The sequence below is a fragment of the Apiospora marii genome (genome assembly GCF_038362585.1).
Source record: "Apiospora marii strain CBS 49790 chromosome Unknown utg000013l_segment0_segment0, whole genome shotgun sequence".
Classification (NCBI taxonomy): Eukaryota; Fungi; Ascomycota; class Sordariomycetes; order Amphisphaeriales; family Apiosporaceae; genus Apiospora; species Apiospora marii.
The window spans coordinates 1,092,272-1,109,198 of record NW_027117384.1 but is presented as its reverse complement, the minus strand read 5'-3'; the positions used below and the strand labels follow the sequence as shown (position 1 = coordinate 1,109,198).

The window sequence follows — 16,927 nt, the reverse complement described above, 5'->3', positions numbered from 1 at the left end:
GCATGTACGATTGAGTAATGGCCGATCTGCCCATGACGTATCGCCTTCGATCCAGTGTTACTAGATAATCATATGTGGCGATTCCTTGTCTCATGCTTATCCATATACGATACCTGGTAATATCACTAGCTTGGCGGTACAAAGGTTACCAATGTAGCGGGTTTTGGCTAGGTAGGGAAGTAGGTGAGTGTGCTGACTCGAGTAGTCGAACGCCTTACGAATGGAAACATCAAGTAGCTCGGGGATCCGGGTCAGTCCGCCAGTAAAGGTTGCACAAAATCCATAACCACGTGGAACTTGTCCGATGCCCTCCTCCAAGGACAACCCCTAGATGTTTGCTACAGTATGCTTTCATCTATTACTAATGGTATCAGGCCTATAGCCTTTGCTATAGCGTCGGTTAGCCAGCCAAGCGTCTGAGGTGACATTGTGATAGGAGATCCAATGACTAGACTACCGAAATCCTGGGGTCGGTGATGATCTAGTTGTCGTTGCTAGATGGGCTGATCGGAGCCCTTCCCTAGTAATTATCGTGCTGCGTGCTCATGGCTGCATGGTTGTTGTTCGGACATAGGCATTTGCAGTGGCGCCCTGGGGATGATCTGCACCTTGTTCCTTGGCAGTTGTGCTCAAACGGTGCCCTGCATCTGCAAGTAACTGGAGACCCTGTATGGTTGGCAGCTGCTGTGAGACATGGGACTGCTTTGATTGGCCCTGCAACAGTGTTTATCCCTCAGAAACGCATGTATCTTGGGGAGACGGCACTTTCTGTTGAGTTCGACAGGCAGGTCTCGCGGGGGGACTCAATCGAAGCTCCCACCCCAACCCTCTACTTTGTCCGAGCTGTGAAGGTGTACGCTATGGGCAAAGAAGACCTAGGTGAGGTGGCCGATCAGATAAGTAAAAGGTGTCGTTCCTGCTTGGCCCCATGTACATGCCACCTTTGTTTGAATATGTTGTAATACTATAACCGATAACCAATAAATATATATCGGCAATCGGACGAATTCAACCAAATCGAGCATCTTACCTGGACTGTGCTCCCCGGGGCCCGCCATGGCCGAGATGCGCAGTCAGGGTTGCCGGTAGAATGCGATACCCTGGCCAACTGGATAAATACATCCATTGGGGTAACTCGTGGCACAGCTCAAATACTAGCCAGCCCAACCAACACAGCCAGGGCAATCTGCCGTGTGCTGGCCATCCAATTCTGCATGGACATGGCGACTCCGGGGTTTTAGATGACTCTGTAAATGAGACGGCCAGGTTGAAATTGCATAGAGCTGTCAGGAGTAGGCGCAGTCACCACTAGTCAGAGGACAGAATGGCGCGCGGCCAGAAATGGGGCTGACTACGACTATCCAAAGGTCCCACATCTTTTCAACTTCACTGTGCTGTCATGATGCTTAGCTATGTTGTCACCGGGTCTTCAGTTTTAGTGTATTAGGCAACTGCGCACGCGTTCGTATGAAGTGTTTGTTTCACCTGGGCGGAAACGCACTCTCCGTAGGTGGGTAGCCGTAGTGTCTAGACAATTGTGACTGTGCCTATTGCATGAACCAGGTGAGTCCGTTCTGGCTGCGCATCTCCCCTGGTATGGCCGGCCAATCAACTGAAATCTTCGTCATCAGGGTGGTCCTCGTCCTTTGGGGCAGCCATCGACTCCAGGTACGCAAGCACACCATCGTCTGAAAAGAGGTCGTCTCTCTACACCAGAACACCTATGTTTAGCAATGAATCTGAGGAAAGATCGTTTCAAGTTATTTGCCTGTACGGGACATAGACTTACCTGGGCTTCAAGCTTCTCTACCATCCTCTCTAGGAGGTCTTTCTCGGCTTCTCTCAGATGTGTTGCAGTTCGGACAATGTCCTCCCGTGTTGGGCCGGGATATTTGCTGCTGTTGACTGGGGTCTTCAATTTTTCGAGTTGTTCTTGGAGACATTCGGATACAACAGTGACGACTCTTAGCTCGAATATTTTGCATAGTTCGTGGCCCTTTATCAAAGTCCCTAGCTCGTTCACGTGAGCTGTTGCGTCCTCATCTTGCCAGTAGAGTTTTAGTTCTCGAGATCCATCAGTCTCTTGCACCACAGCAAAATTGAGACCATCCTCCTCGTTCAAGCACATCAGGTAGGCAAAAGGGGCACTCCACTCAGGAATGCCATCCTCGCCATCTGTGACCTGGATCGCAGGTGGTGACCCGTATATATGCATCTTGGCCTTTGCAAGGGGGTCGTCTTCCATAGGTTCCAGAGGTACGACTAGTTTCCCTGCTTGGCAGTTCGGGTCGATGAAGCCGTAACTAAACAGCATCTCCGCTGCTGACTTTCCTTGCCCATAGTCTATCGTGATCTCCTGGTCTTTAGAGATGCTAAGGCCATCTCTGAGGACAAGAGTGACCTGCTCTTGGCTGACTTCTTCGAAGCGAGCAGTTGCCTGAGTAGAGTGATTGACCAAGTCTAGGCATGGTACCATAGACTCGCCCGACGACGGTAGCTCTAAAGACCTTGATCTGTATATGGCGTCAAGCAACACCCAATCGTGGGCAGTGACCCGTTCGTCCGCCCACACATTGTCATACCAGAAACGGAGGTCGTCTGACTTTGCTTTGATCACATCAAACTCTCTGGCGAGGGCAGCTAGTTTGGCGGAGACAGCACTCTGATTATATTGTTAGACTACAACGATTTATGGATTTCCAGATGGACATAGAGCTTACTTCGAGGGAGGTCCCGTGTAGATGTGCGCGCTCGGCGTCTGACCACGTTGTGGGCACAGGTATCTGGCTTGGCAGGAGGCCGACATACTGAGTCCATGGAGAGACGACGCCCTGGATATCGGGGAAGCCAGGAGACGACAGTATCATTTGCATCAACAAATACAACAATATGTCGGCTCTATGCGACTGTACGGCTTCCTAGTTAGGAACTAGTCTTACACACACAAGCACAAAAGCACAACTTCCAAGAGGTCCGGCAGGGAGCAACGACTAACCTGGTGGCCGGCTTTCTCGAAAAGATCTCGGAAGTTCTGATCAATTTTGGCATAGTCTTCGACTGCTTGTGCTGATAAGACCAAGTCGTGTGGTATCTCCAGCATTGCGTCGGCTCCGCTAGACGACAAGTCTGCATCGGCAACCAGGCCGTAGCCACGACCCTCGACTTCCTCAATCTTGACATTGCGGAATTTGACATCGTTGAGAGCACACCACGCCGGCATGTCATGCAAGGGAAACACGGCCCTATGCATGTTGGATATTGGGGGGACAAGTAGAACCTAGGAAGAAACTGTGCAAGAACGAGGCTCTCGAGTCATCCAGGGAGTGCCTGTCTGTCCTATGCGCAAGAGACGATGGCACCCAGTCGCTTTGATCGATTCAGTACAGAATATCAGTCAATCCAGCTGTCTTGGACTTGTCGCTACGTTGGATGCCTTAACACCGAATCCTTGCAATTTGATTACGTACTTGAAGCCGACGCAAAAAGGACCCCGCCATAGATGATTTAATGATACGATAACCAAGGAAGAACCCCACCATCCAAAAAGTTATCCCACTACGTAGTACTGCCCAAGATCAACCACGAAACAACTGCGACTTTTGAAGGCAGCAACCAAGCCAAGTAGCTCAAGAGCCGACACAGCAGAGATTCTATTGTACCATGGCTCGCGATCCATTGATCGCTCTGGTTGGCAAGCCATCGGCCGGCAAGAGTACCACGCTGAACAGCTTAACCGATGCGACTTCCAAAGTTGGTGGGTAGATCCCAAAAGCCACCACCGCAACGCGAACGACGCCCACTGATATATATTCTCTTTAACGCGATGCAGGCAATTACCCGTATGGATACCCCTGACACGTCCGTTCGATATATACACATGGTGCGCGCTGGGATATTGGACTCATTTGTTGATTTTTCCCCCTTCCAGATTCACCACCATCGACCCCCAAAGAGCCATCGGCTACCTCCAAATAGACTGCGCCTGTAAGAGGTTTGATGTGTCGGACAGGTGCAAGCCCAACTACGGAGGCTGCGTAGACGGCAAGCGCTCGGTCCCCATCGAGCTGCTCGACGTCGCGGGACTCGTCCCGGGCGCCCACGAAGGCAAAGGACTAGGCAACAAGTTCCTGGACGATCTCCGACACGCCGACGCCCTGGTTCACGTCGTGGACGCCAGCGGGAGGACGAACGCCGAGGGGGAGAACACTAGGGGGTACGACCCGTCGCAGGACATTGCCTGGTTGCGGAGCGAGATCGTCGCCTGGATCAAGGGCAACCTGTACCAGCGCTGGGGGTCCATCAAGAGACGGCATGTTGCGGTGAAGGCGGCCGCGGTGGACACCCTGCAAGCCCAATTTTCCGGTTACGGTGCCACCACGCAGCTGGTAGCGCGCACGTTGGACAAGCTGGCCCTGAAGGAGCCCCTCGAGCACTGGTCCGAGGAGACGGTGGATCGCGTCGTCGCCGCATTCACAGACGAGAAGTTCCCGACCGTGATAGCGCTCAACAAGATCGACGATCCGGATGCTTATACGAACCTCATGAAGATCACCAAAATGTACAAGAACAGCCTAGTGGTGCCGTGCTCGGCAAGGGCCGAATTGTTCTTGCGAAAAATGGCCAAGCAGGGCTACGTCCAATACGTCGAGGGTAGCGACTCCGTATGGACGAGGCAAGATCTCATTGACGACGGCGACCCCGAGGGCGGCGGTCTCAAGGAGCTGGACGAGAAGAACACAGAGATCATCGATGAGTATAAGGATATGATATTATACCGATACAACTCTACAGGTGTTGTCGAGGTGCTTTCGGCCGCGGCGAAACTACTGGGGCTCGTCCCTATTTTCCCCGTACGAAGTACAGCTACGTTCAGTTCAGGAAACGACGCGAGGGCTGTGTTCCGAGACTGCGTGTTGGTGAAGAGAAACAGTACGGTTGGTGATGTAGCAAAGAAGGTCATGGGTGATGTGACAATAGCATATGTAGAAGGTGTCGGAGGCACTCGTGTCTCGGAAGACGATATCGTGTCGGTCGGAAAGCATGATGTAAGTCCCTCTAAACACATCAGACCTCTCCTTGGATTACCTACTAACTGCATCCAGGTTCTATCATTCAAGGTCGGGCGAGCATAGGCTCTGTTAGAATTGGCCTGCCTGGATAGATAGAGTAATAGACTGCTTTGTTGGCTAGACCATGCCTTTCCTACTCTGAATGTAGTTATCCTAATTCTGTGACATCTCGGATCCGAGGCATCGCAATTTCCGTGATGGGTATGACGAGTGAGCTGTAGTCTAGAATGCGACCTTGGGGCGGACCCGTCTACTGCGGAGGTAATCTCATACGTCTAGGACGGGGAGCAACCGGGTACTCCATAAGCTGGCTGCAGCCCTGAGCCCAACGCCAACCATCACTGATGACTGGGTCCGGTTTTCCAATACTCTTATTCCTACGTCCACTTGCCTCGAAACAAAGTGACGATAGCTCGCGTTGCGTGCCCAAGTATACAAAATGACGTGGTCACCCCCTTCGCCGCTCCCGAAGTACCTCTACAAGATCCTCCCGGCGGCTCCGCCCTCGCCGATCCCGGAGACCTATCCGCCCTCCGACCTCGACAAACAAGACGGCTTCATCCACCTCAGCGATGCAGTGCAGGTACGTCTGTCTGTCTACCCGTCTATCTGTCCCAAATAGGAAAATGAACTTGTTATACCTGAAGAAACAAGCCCACCTACCGCCCTGCTAACACATGCGTTGCCCCGTACGACCTAGGTCCCGAGAATAGCTGACATGTTCTTTGCCCAAGCCGCCAGCCTCTGGGTCCTCAAGCTGCGCTTCAGTGGGCCCTTCGCCGAGAAGACGCGCTGGGAGGGCCCGATGGACGGTTGCGCGCACCTCTACGGGGAGTTCGGGGCGGCCGACGTGGCGGATGTCAAGGAGTTCTCTCGCTCCGAAGTTGGCGGTGGTGAGAAGTCGTGGATGATGGTGATGACGCAGCAAAGTGGGGAGAATTCGTGGCTCGAGTAAACGTTACGTAGAGAGACTGTCGTTGGCCATGCTACTTTGTTGCCGCATGTAGGCCTGGGAAGAACACTGACTATACCTGGCCGATGTCTCCATTGCAACTCTTTGGCTCATAGATCTGCCATGGGGGAGCGCCCTTAAGGACATACAGGAATCAATTATTCCGTGTCGACTACTAGCTGAATATACCATTATACCATCGTCAGCCGCTCCTACTACTGTCCACTTATTCCGCTGCGAACCAGCTATTCCATGTCCTAAACGCCGTATCATTCCAGCATGTTATCCCACCATCTAGACCAATTAACCTATTACTACCTATGCTACTCGATAAACGTCCATTCTTCCTCCATTCGGCCAAAAACGGCATTCAAGATTACGCGAAAAGTACCAGAACAAAATTCAATTTGTTAAGAATAATCGTCGTTGGTGTAATCGTCTCTATGGGCTACCTCGTAAACGCTATACGCCCCGGCTAATGGGCTTTACCCTTCTTTCCAGGCATAGACCATGCCTCCGATTCCGAGGGGGGTTGGATGGTGGTACCATCGCCACTAATAGTCCACCCCCTTCTTTTACGGTCTTCCCATTCAGTCTTTACCTTAAGTCTGACTAGATCACCAGCTGCCCTTGCATCTTCTGCACTATCGTGCCCCTGCATCTTATCAACCGAATCATCGACCTGGATCTTACGATCCAGCATGGTTTCCATTAAGTATTTAAGGCCGTTTCGGATCGGCAGTCCTTTCTTGTGCGGGTAAAGAAGGACGGTATCGACGACAGTAGGGTGAACCACGCGAAGGGCAGTTAGGTCATTCTCAGCGCCGTGTGCAATCACTGGAGTGTCTGGTGCGATCAGGGTAAAGAACAGATCGCGAGCCGCCTGTGGTGATGGTACGAGCTTGAGCTTTCGTCGAGGAGGTGACTCGCCGGTCGAAGGCAACACAGTAGGTCTGTGATCGTCTCCAGGCTTCCATCTCTCGGCCTCTGCCAGGTCCTCTGGGCGTACTCCCGAATAACGAGTGTTCAGGTCAATGTATTCTCCGACCGGCAGGACGAGAACGTCAAGAAGCTCTTCTCCTGTAGGCCAGGATACTGCAGTGAGGCGGATCAGTTCCATGCCGTAGACTGTGTAGCCCATCTCGCAATCGAAGCTGACTGCTCTGCCCTTGGGGACGTTGGGGTTGGGAGGCGTTTCAACAAAGTTCACCACGCTTGCTAATCTAGCAGGATCTGTTGATTTAAAGACGTGGTTCTCGGTCGTTGTGCAACCGTTGGTGTCTCCGAAGCTTTGGTGGCAACAGCGGTACTTCCTTGTTCTCTCACTGAGCCGGTCTCCGGGGATTCTGTCGAGGTAGTATGCCTTTCCAGGGTGGTGGACACATGGGCCGTTGGATGCTAGAGCTCCATCCTCTTCTCGGCGACCAGGAAACACAGCAAATCGTCTGGTGCATCGATCGCAGACCTCGAAGTTACCTGAGGCCTCCACGGCCTTCTTGGCCTTCTCGATATCTTCGTCTTTGGGGACCGTAGCAATATAACCGAAATGTTGCAGCGTCACGAGATCCACAGAAAGACGGTGAAGGAAATCGACCTCCTGCTCCGGCGTCAGACCCGTCTCGATAGGCTTCGGCTTCGCTGCTTCCTTCGATTCTTCTCCAGTTCCGTACTCCTTCTTTATTGACTCCAATCGTTCCTCCTCCCATTGGGCCAGCTTCATTTTTTTGTAGTACATGATGCGGTTCTTGAAGGCATTGTTGTAGATTGTCAGTTTCTTGACGGCGTAATGTTCCTCCTCGTCGAGAGCCTTCACGATGAGCTCCTGATCCGACAGGACCAGAGCAGCCTCAGGGCCGTCCTTTCCCTTGGTCTCCTTCTTGAGCTCCGTATTCAGCCTGACGTAGCTCTCGTGGAGCAGTTTGAGCAGCTTGTTGCGCATGTCGTGCTTGGCAGGTGCTTTTCCGAGGTGACGAGCATTGAGCGTCTCGATCTTCTTGGGCACAGCTGCAACAGCTGGCTTGGGAGCCTTGGATTTCTGCGCATCCGGCATAACAGGGCTTGGTTTCTCAGGTTGTGTCGCCATCGCAGGGTCCTTGTGCTTCAGTGGTGGAGATACGGCCTGCACCTGGGGGGTTGCAACTGCCTTTTCAGCCTGACTGGCAGGCACAACCTTCTGCCGTTTTCTAGGCGTATCTTGGTTAGTAGATGCTGTTAATGGGACCTCAGGTGCTCCAGCAGCATTATCGTGGCTCGGTTTGGCTTCAGCGTCTTCCTCGTGCTTGAACAGACACTGGAAGGCTGTGCAACTCTTGCCAGCAGGGCAAGGCAGGCTCTTTAGCATGCCCAAAGAGGAAGCCATGATGATGAAGGTGACGATGGCGATTGTGATTGCGATGGCAAACATTCAGTCCTCCAGCAGTGCAAGCATGTGGTCATCAGCTGGGTAAAGTGGTGAGCCACGGGAATTGACGGTTGCCACCACGAAGCAGCAGATGAGAGCCCAAGTGAACCGACGCGGAACAAGCCCCACGTGGACGTTTATTCAATAGAACTGGGAGTTGGAATGGAATAACCACCCATTCATCAAGGGGATAACAATAGACGTTGATGATAGGAGACTTTAATGTTATGCCCAGACACCGCAGCTTACGAAACCGAACCAAGCGCGCCGCCACGAACAGTTCTGCCACGTTTATGAGGGAATCAATAGATCTGTATGGACCTTTTAATTGATCCAATGGACTTCAATCAAGCGCCTCGTAGGTTTCAAGATGATCGAGTTGCGAAAACCCGAGAACATGAGTCTCTGTGTGGACGTCCAGATGCGTTTCGTGCTTTGTTGTTTCCAGCACTGTGATGGGAACACAGTAACCTTGACACTGGAATGCGAGACCATGCGAGTTGCTGTGTTGTTGCGACGAATTGGCACCGTATGCTCACACTGTACATGTTTTATCACCCCAAAACGTCGCCATGGGAAGTCGATTCATAGGGACCTGGTATATCTCAAATGTGCATTTAATCTGCCTGTAGCTTACATGTAGGTAGGACAACCATCGCGCTTTCTCCTGAACTGATTAGCATTTGCAGTAGCAACGGAGTTAAAGAGGTGTTATCCATAGAAGGTTCGAGGTTTATGCTGTTGTTTGAGGATGTAGGTATGGGTCCTCTCAGTTGAGCACTTTAGGTTAGTACAGCGGGTGGTCTCAACTATATCGACAGAACAGAAGGACTCCAATAGCGGGCGTCCTGATCCAACGTTTACGATTGAAAATTGAAACAAATAACAGGAATAGCGGTATATAATGAGCAGGCATATCCGGTACGCCCATCGAGTCATCAGTATGGAATCTGCTGGATATCTTATCTCCGGCCATATTTCTACACGCCGATCTGGGAGTCCAGTATTGTTGCCAGGGCGTGACATCAGCATCCACGGCAAAACTGCCGGGGGCTCCACCCATAACCAATGTAGGAATAAATATCCCCGGCCACGTTGGAGGGGCTTAGAAGATAGCTTAGTTTATGCCGATATCGAGCAAGACTTCTGGCCCGAAACCAACCTGTACCTGATCCCATTCATATAAAAAGCCGTTTCCCTGGTCTGTTTTGAATTCGTCATAACTGTCATCATCTACCCCGAAGAATACCTACCATCCTCAAATCCAATTACAATGGCTGATACCGTTGGCAAGGTACGATCCATTCCCCTCCTCTCTGAGAACTTACCCCGCGGGTGAGCCGGGAGGGGTAGCTCGCGGCAACTCTGGAGAGAGCTAACTCTGTCACGACACGAACAGCCCATCAAGTGCCAGGCCGCCGTCGCCTGGGAGGCCGGCAAGGACCTGAGCATCGAGGAGATCGAGGTGGCACCACCGCAAGCCCACGAAGTCCGTATTCAGATTTACTATACTGGTGTCTGCCATACAGGTGTGTATCCCGTCGAGTCTCAGCAATCCCGAACCATCTCCGAACAGCGAGCTAAGCGGAGTTCTTCGTTTAACTAGATGCGTACACACTATCCGGCAAGGACCCCGAAGGTGCTTTCCCCATCGTCCTGGGTCACGAGGGTGCCGGTATCGTCGAGTCTGTTGGTGAGGGCGTTACCAACGTCAAGCCTGGCGACCACGTCGTCGCTCTTTAGTACGTCAGCCCTACCTACTGCCACGCCAGTGTGGCCTTGCCCAGTATGCTGTCGTCGACCCTTTCCACTAACGCTTCGGTCATTACAGCACACCGGAATGCAAGGAATGCAAGTTCTGCAAGTCTGGCAAGACCAACTTGTGTGGCAAGATCCGAGCCACTCAGGGCAAGGGTGTCATGCCCGATGGCACCTCTCGATTCACCTGCAAGGGCAAGGAGCTCTTGCACTTCATGGGTACCTCTACCTTCTCCCAGTACACAGTCGTAGCGGATATCTCCGTAGTAGCGGTCCAGCAGGACGCTCCCATGGACCGAACCTGCTTGCTTGGTTGCGGAATCACCACCGGTTACGGTGCCGCACGAATCACCGCCAACGTCGACGAGGGATCCAACGTTGCCGTCTTCGGTGCCGGCTGTGTTGGTTTGTCAGTCGTGCAGGGCGCCGTGGCGCAAAAGGCTGGCAAGATCATTGTCGTCGACGTTAACCCATCCAAGGAGGAGTGGTCCAAGAAGTTTGGCGCAACCGACTTCGTGAACCCCAGCAAGCTGGAGGGCCAGACCATCGTTGAGAAGCTTATTGAGATGACCGACGGCGGTTGCGACTACACCTTTGACTGCACTGGGAACGTTGGCGTCATGCGTGCAGCTCTCGAGGCCTCCCACAAGGGCTGGGGCCAGAGCATCATCATCGGTGTCGCTGCCGCTGGCCAGGAGATTGCCACTCGCCGTAAGTGAACCCTATAAACAATGCATGTTGCAACAGCTGCTAACACATCATACATAGCCTTCCAATTGGTCACAGGCCGTGTCTGGAAGGGATGCGCATTCGGCGGTGTCAAGGGTCGATCTCAGCTTCCTGAGCTCGTCCAAGACTACTTGGGTGGTAAGCTCAAGGTTGACGAGTTCATCACGCACCGTGAGTCCCTGAAGGACATCAACACCGCATTCGAGCAGATGAAGGCCGGAGACTGCATTCGATGTGTGGTGACGATGAAGGAATAAAGGAGCGCAAAAGCACTGAGCTTACGAGATTGGCTGTCTTGGTGAATGTATATAGATGTATCTAGCTAGGTATGAAGCACCCGGATGGCCACATTGAGTCAGGTCAGCCATATACCCAGTCAAATCATGGGTTGACTTCCGTGTTCGTGAATGTCATTGGGCTACCCGTCAGCGTCATTGGCCCCGATGCGGCCATAGGGGTTCGTTTTGTTTCCCCATATGTGACCCCACTGGTTTACATCATCACTTGTCCTCGTCGCTGACGTTTTTCCTCTCAGTGAAAACCAATGAGGATATTGCCGGTCCGGCCGGTGGAACCGTGCAGAACGCGATCTCCTCTGATGAACATGACAGTCCAATGCGGCATATTTGTGTACGAGTCTTGGAGCGCTGATAAGCCCGGGGAAATTGTGCACATCTCGCGAGGCATGCGCCGAATTGGGATGTTGAAAGTGATGTGTGCGACGGGAACCATTCCGCTGGTGTTGTCATGCTTACGGCGTTTTGACGTTTTCGCCATGTCGCATGAAGACTGCTTACCTCAGAAATGAGAGTTGACGGACGGTGCACGCACTGCATCTGCCTTCGCAATGAGTAGTTTAGTGAGACCCGGATGTTGTTGTCGTGGTCGCACACATGAACTGGCTGAACCCTGGCTGCATCGCTAGCCGCATATCGCACCGATTCACTGCTTGTGTGTGGCACGCATTGGGTCGGAGACGGGGCGAAGACAAATCGCCCACATGATGGAGGTGGAAGCCCGGCGTCTCAACCGAGCAAAGCGCCACAGGGCAAGGTTGATAAGGTAGCGCGCACTTGGCTGACGGATGGCACTTTTCTTTATTGATCATCTCTGAGTTGCGCAGGTATGTAGGTACATAACGGAGCAAGGCCATCCCTCGCGATAGAGGGAGCCGGCTAGCTAGGGATCGCATGCTTCGTCTGTCGTGGCTAGCTCATGAGGTTTCGCATGTGCATACATATGCAGCGGCATGAATTACAATCACTGCAAGCCAGAGTCAAGTCGCAGGTAGCAAGTAGCAAGTAGCAGGCGCTATAGAGGGGCCGCCTCGATGAACAAATGCATCAATCGTCATCCGGAGTAAGCGTTGCTCGTCTTTCGATGGCGGATGGACAGACAACCCGCTTTGATGGTGGATGTTGTTGTTGTCTGTCGACCCGGGGCTTGCAATGATCGCCTGTACATCCACGTTTTCATAACGAGCTACATACGGCATGGCGATGATCTAGTCCGACCCAGAAAAATTAAGAGAGCCGGATCAAAACAACGATATCTGACACCATCTGGCACCCGAGCCTGGCGACTGGCGTTGACCAGATTGATTTAAGGGAAGGGCTAGCTCGCGAGCTTTGGGATGAATCGGCATTTCGGAAACGCCCCTATGTCGGATAAGCATCTTGTTCACTTCACCCCATAAACCTGGGCGCATCTCCGTTGGACAAAATGGACACGATCGTCCGACTCGAGGTCGATCTGTGGACTTTAATTAGAGCCACGATGTTACGAGTCAACCGCCTGGTTTAGCGCCTCTATGCCAATAGTCGACCACGTCTCATGCAGCCAGGGGTGTCCGCTGTACACTTGCTGCTAAGCCCATACAAGAGCAGCTAGGGAGCAGCAGCAGCCGCCGATATATCCTGCACTTGCACTTGCAACCTGTCTCGATATATGCCCAACTGCTGTCAAATGCCCATGTACTCTTTGCTTCGGTTGGGGACTAGTGGCACGGCAGGAACGGTTAGCATCTCCAACGGAAGCCGGCCGAGCAGAGGACGAGGCGGCCGGTCCATCCTTTACCGAAGTCGTCAACAAACAGAGGAAATACGAAAGGAACAGATTTCGATATTCCTCAAATCTCCCATCAGCCCGGGAAATGGACTCCCAATGGCACACACACACACACAGTCGCCAGAGAGGCCTAAACTGCATGTATATGTAAGTATGATATGATTGATACATGCAGCAGTATTTGATCTGTTTGTCTGTTTGTCTGTATGTGTGAGTGAGTGTGTGTGTGCATGTACCTGTAGAGATACAGACGTTTGGGCAGACCTGCCTTTCTCGGATGTAAGAGTTGGAGTTACCCTCCCTACGGTCTGAGATTGAGACGGTATCTCCCCTTGTCATGCCACCGAATCAAAATGCATTAGCGGCGGCCTGGGCGGTGCATGTCGCATTGGACTATATACACGTCCCCATAGGCGCATTAATCAACGACGGTAAGTAGGCGAGCAATCTGCCAACTGCGCCCTTTTTACTATAACAATGTTCGCAAAGAAGAGCCTTGCCCGCCGATGATTGGAAGAAATAGGCCGACCAATAGACCACCCAAGGCTAACCTACCTACCTCTCTGTCTTGGGCTGACCACCTACTTGCTTTCCGGGCCTGAAATGCCTAATGACAGATCAGATGCTCCCAGAAAAGACATCGAGGGCGGATCAATAAGCGATTGATTGACACCGATAAGAGAGAGAGCACTGTTTCGCCTCTCCGCCTTACTAGCCCGGCAGGCTAGCCGACAAGTTGCATAGCTCCCCCCCAAGACAGTCTGGACCGGATGGAGTCGCATGGAATGACCGGAGACCTCGTAGTAGCAAATCGTAATACGATGGCTATGATTGCCTTTGCCTGCTTCAAGGCAGGCACTTGACCTGCGCTGCCGGAGAAAGCTTTCCAGTTTCCGAGCGCTGTTGTCCAATTTGCCAAACTCGAAACATCCTGTCCGAGTTTCACCAGAGAGACCCAGTATGATGATGGCGCTGGTTGTTGTTCCCAGGACCTCATCTATTCCTCGGATTCCCCGAGGCCGATCAAACCAGGCCAATCTGGACGCAACTGGCCCGGGGTCTTTCGAGAAGAAAGGAAGGAAGTAAGAAACAAGTTTCATTTGCCCTGCTAGGGACGGTGCTTAGAGACAAAGCGACAGCTGGTCAGCTCCAGCTTTGTGTGCCGGAACGGTGGTCAACATGCTTTGCTATTGCATACCCCAAATTCCAGTTGATGCTGGAGATTTGCGATGGGATGTTTGTTCATTTGCTAATCCGGGATATGGGCCAACCTACATCCAGCACCCAGCATTCTGCATATTGCTAGTGACACCCCTTCCGTCCGGCCAGGCCAACGGTGACCAGTCTGTCCAAGAGCCAGCCATGCGATTGAGGTATGTATGTAGGTATGTATGTATGTAGCTTATACTGATTACCGAGTACAGCGGCTGGCTGGCTTAGTCAATGCTCCAGTGTATGTATGTCACGAATAAAGAGTTTTTTTTGAAATGCATCGCCTCCCACGTGTATGTAAGGTAAGGTCAGGTTCGGGAAAATCCACTGGAGACTGGTCCCCTAAGGACCCATTGAACAGAATCATCCCAAATCCAAGAATTCCATCCATGCCCAGCCAGCGTCGATAATATATGGAGCCGGCCTCCGATCCACTCCAAGACAGACCCGACAGTCACAGTACATTTGATCCATTGGAGGTCATTGGAGCAAGCAGCAGCATGCACTACTGATACATGACATATACCCATACCGACTTTCCAGTTATTTGCGCCCAACATGAACCCCAACCCCAGCAGCAGCAGCAGCAGCTGGCAGCCTTCCCTTTTGTGACTTCTGCGCGCGTAATGGGCTTGGGTGGTTGTTGGGCCCGCCTTTGCTGTCTCTCTGTCCGTCTCCCTCTCGCCTCCGCCTCCCGCTTTCGGAGCCTTGTCCAGGTTGGCTGGAAAGTCGTCATCGCCACGGATACCTTGCCAAATCGCCAGGGGTGCCTTCCCCATATTAGCCATTAGCCGGCTTTCTCAATCGCAGCGCATCACCGCCTCGGATTGGGGGTAGGCTGGCAAGACATCACCCCAGACAGGCGGCCAGGTGAGCTGACCCGGGTGGTTTGCTAATTGGCAACAATCGTGACCATCAACGCATAATTCTCACCTGTTTTCGAATTGGGAAGACAGCATTGCAAAGTAGGTAACCTAGAGCAGACCGGAGTTTACTACTACCTACAGGCTACAGCGAAGCAACGCACCTTTGTTACCTATGCCCCCCCTTAAGGTTCAACATACTCTTTCTCCAGTTTGTTCAATGTTCGCCGCCCCCCGGGACGGACATGGACTGGTTCTAGTGGATTCGACCTTTTTGTCTGCATCGACAAGAGTAGCTACAGCCACCCTCCCCCAAGACTTGCACCCCCCCATGACCCTGACGGTTCGAAGATAAGGTAACTATTTCCGTGTACGTATGCAGCCTGTATGTACGGTACCGACTACATGCCGATTGACTGTATGTACCCAGACCCGAAAGGCCTAATAAATTGATCTTTGAGGCTTAAACCTGGGTTCATCTAAAATACCCTTGCCTTGCCTTTAGTCCGCCCGCATCGTGTGACTCGTCCCGTCACTCAGTCATTTCCATCACCCTCTCGCCTTCCTTCCCCTTCGACTGGTCCATGTCCATGTCCTGGTCCCGGTCATGGTCCTGGCCACCCTAGACTTGCATCTTTCTCCACCAGGTTACAGCTTACCGGCTTGACTCCCGTGCCTGCCTGCCTACTCTATTATTAAAAGGCCTTTGCCTCATACCTCTCCAACCCGCGAATCCCTTTTTCTCTTTCCGCTTTATTATCCTCCATCCCACCCATTCATCATCTTCCTTCCCTTCAACTCTCTCTGCCTACGCATCCCTCCCAACAACGCAGCCACCACCACACTTATCTGCTAGCGGCGTCAACCACACCACCATCACCACAACTACCACATCCTCGACTCGTACTACGCTACCAGTTGTCGTTCGATCGAACACTCACCATCCACACCACCTATCGCAACCAGTCTTTGTGAGCGAACGATTTCACGACCAGACGTCAAGATGGCTCCCAAGAAGATCAAGTGCACTTTCAAGGTCGCCGGCCAGTCCGAGCCTGCGTGCAAGGAGGCAGCACAGCGGATGTTTGGTGACTGCGGATTCTGCTCCGGCCACTACTGCGCCAAGCACCGGTTACCCGAGGACCACAAGTGCTCCGGTCTCGAAGACGTAAGTATCACCAGCCAGGACGACGATTTCTATCTACTGCTTGCCGGCGTCCCTTGGTGGGCGGTTGGTCTCGATGAGGTGCTCAGCGACAGTGATGAAGAATCCTTGGCTAACTCTCTCTCGAATCTGTACAGTGCAGGAAAGAGTCCCACGACCGGAATGCTGCTCAACTCGAGTCCGAGCGAACGCAAGTGATCAAGGTCGCATAAAGACGGGCCCATCTCCGAATGGTTCTTTCTACCTTACCTATTACGCCTTGGGCACCATGGAGCGGGGGGCATACGTACCCAACGCTCATTACTCCCGCCATCGATTTGCTGCGTCTTTCGAAAGACAAAGATGCCCAACCCGGAGGCGGGACCGACGAACGCCACACACAAACATACACACATCACACCACTAACTTCTCCCCCCTTACATCGTGACATCCCCGACACACGAATCACCGCGCTCAGCTATCTGCGGGCAGCCGTGAAGCGGATGTTACACCTGGCGTTTTCTTCGCCAGCTATTGTACCATTTACACTGGATCGCATGGCGTCTTAGGGAAATTTGGAGCCACGTTACACGTTGAGGCTCATTGGATGTTTTTTTACTATTGCGAGGCGCAGGTGGTTTAATTCTTGAGACCTGCGATCATCTCGAAGCCCATCAAGGGAGGTGTTATGATGGGGCTTCCCCATTGCGGAAGCGTTGCCGCCACACCGC

General features: G+C 52.6%; 6 protein-coding genes across 6 annotated transcripts; 4 read left to right on the top strand and 2 right to left on the bottom strand.

The window, feature by feature from the left end:
* Positions 1-1,608: 1,608 nt before the first annotated feature.
* Positions 1,609-3,250, bottom strand: PG985_015488 (uncharacterized protein; the record flags this gene model as incomplete). The annotated part of the gene is made up of 4 exons (XM_066835254.1): positions 1,609-1,707; positions 1,790-2,662; positions 2,721-2,918; positions 2,996-3,250. The coding sequence occupies 4 exons, from the start codon at positions 3,248-3,250 to the stop codon at positions 1,609-1,611; spliced, it is 1,425 nt and encodes a 474-aa protein (XP_066676457.1).
* Positions 3,251-3,660: 410 nt separating this feature from the next.
* On the top strand, positions 3,661-5,132 carry PG985_015487 (uncharacterized protein; the record flags this gene model as incomplete). The annotated part of the gene is made up of 3 exons (XM_066835253.1): positions 3,661-3,758; positions 3,929-5,045; positions 5,103-5,132. 3 exons carry the CDS (start codon positions 3,661-3,663, stop codon positions 5,130-5,132), a joined length of 1,245 nt encoding a protein of 414 aa, XP_066676456.1.
* Positions 5,133-5,508: 376 nt separating this feature from the next.
* PG985_015486 (uncharacterized protein) lies at positions 5,509-6,024 on the top strand (the record flags this gene model as incomplete). Its single annotated transcript, XM_066835252.1, has 2 exons — positions 5,509-5,652; positions 5,770-6,024. The coding sequence occupies 2 exons, from the start codon at positions 5,509-5,511 to the stop codon at positions 6,022-6,024; spliced, it is 399 nt and encodes a 132-aa protein (XP_066676455.1).
* A 472-nt stretch (positions 6,025-6,496) lies between these two features.
* Positions 6,497-8,380, bottom strand: PG985_015485 (uncharacterized protein; the record flags this gene model as incomplete). The annotated part of the gene is made up of 1 exon (XM_066835251.1): positions 6,497-8,380. The coding sequence occupies one exon, from the start codon at positions 8,378-8,380 to the stop codon at positions 6,497-6,499; it is 1,884 nt and encodes a 627-aa protein (XP_066676454.1).
* A 1,315-nt stretch (positions 8,381-9,695) lies between these two features.
* On the top strand, positions 9,696-11,166 carry PG985_015484 (alcohol dehydrogenase; the record flags this gene model as incomplete). The annotated part of the gene is made up of 5 exons (XM_066835250.1): positions 9,696-9,716; positions 9,822-9,951; positions 10,029-10,164; positions 10,254-10,891; positions 10,949-11,166. The coding sequence occupies 5 exons, from the start codon at positions 9,696-9,698 to the stop codon at positions 11,164-11,166; spliced, it is 1,143 nt and encodes a 380-aa protein (XP_066676453.1).
* A 4,888-nt stretch (positions 11,167-16,054) lies between these two features.
* On the top strand, positions 16,055-16,428 carry PG985_015483 (an1-type zinc finger protein; the record flags this gene model as incomplete). The annotated part of the gene is made up of 2 exons (XM_066835249.1): positions 16,055-16,219; positions 16,354-16,428. The coding sequence occupies 2 exons, from the start codon at positions 16,055-16,057 to the stop codon at positions 16,426-16,428; spliced, it is 240 nt and encodes a 79-aa protein (XP_066676452.1).
* Between the last annotated feature and the right edge of the window lie 499 nt (positions 16,429-16,927).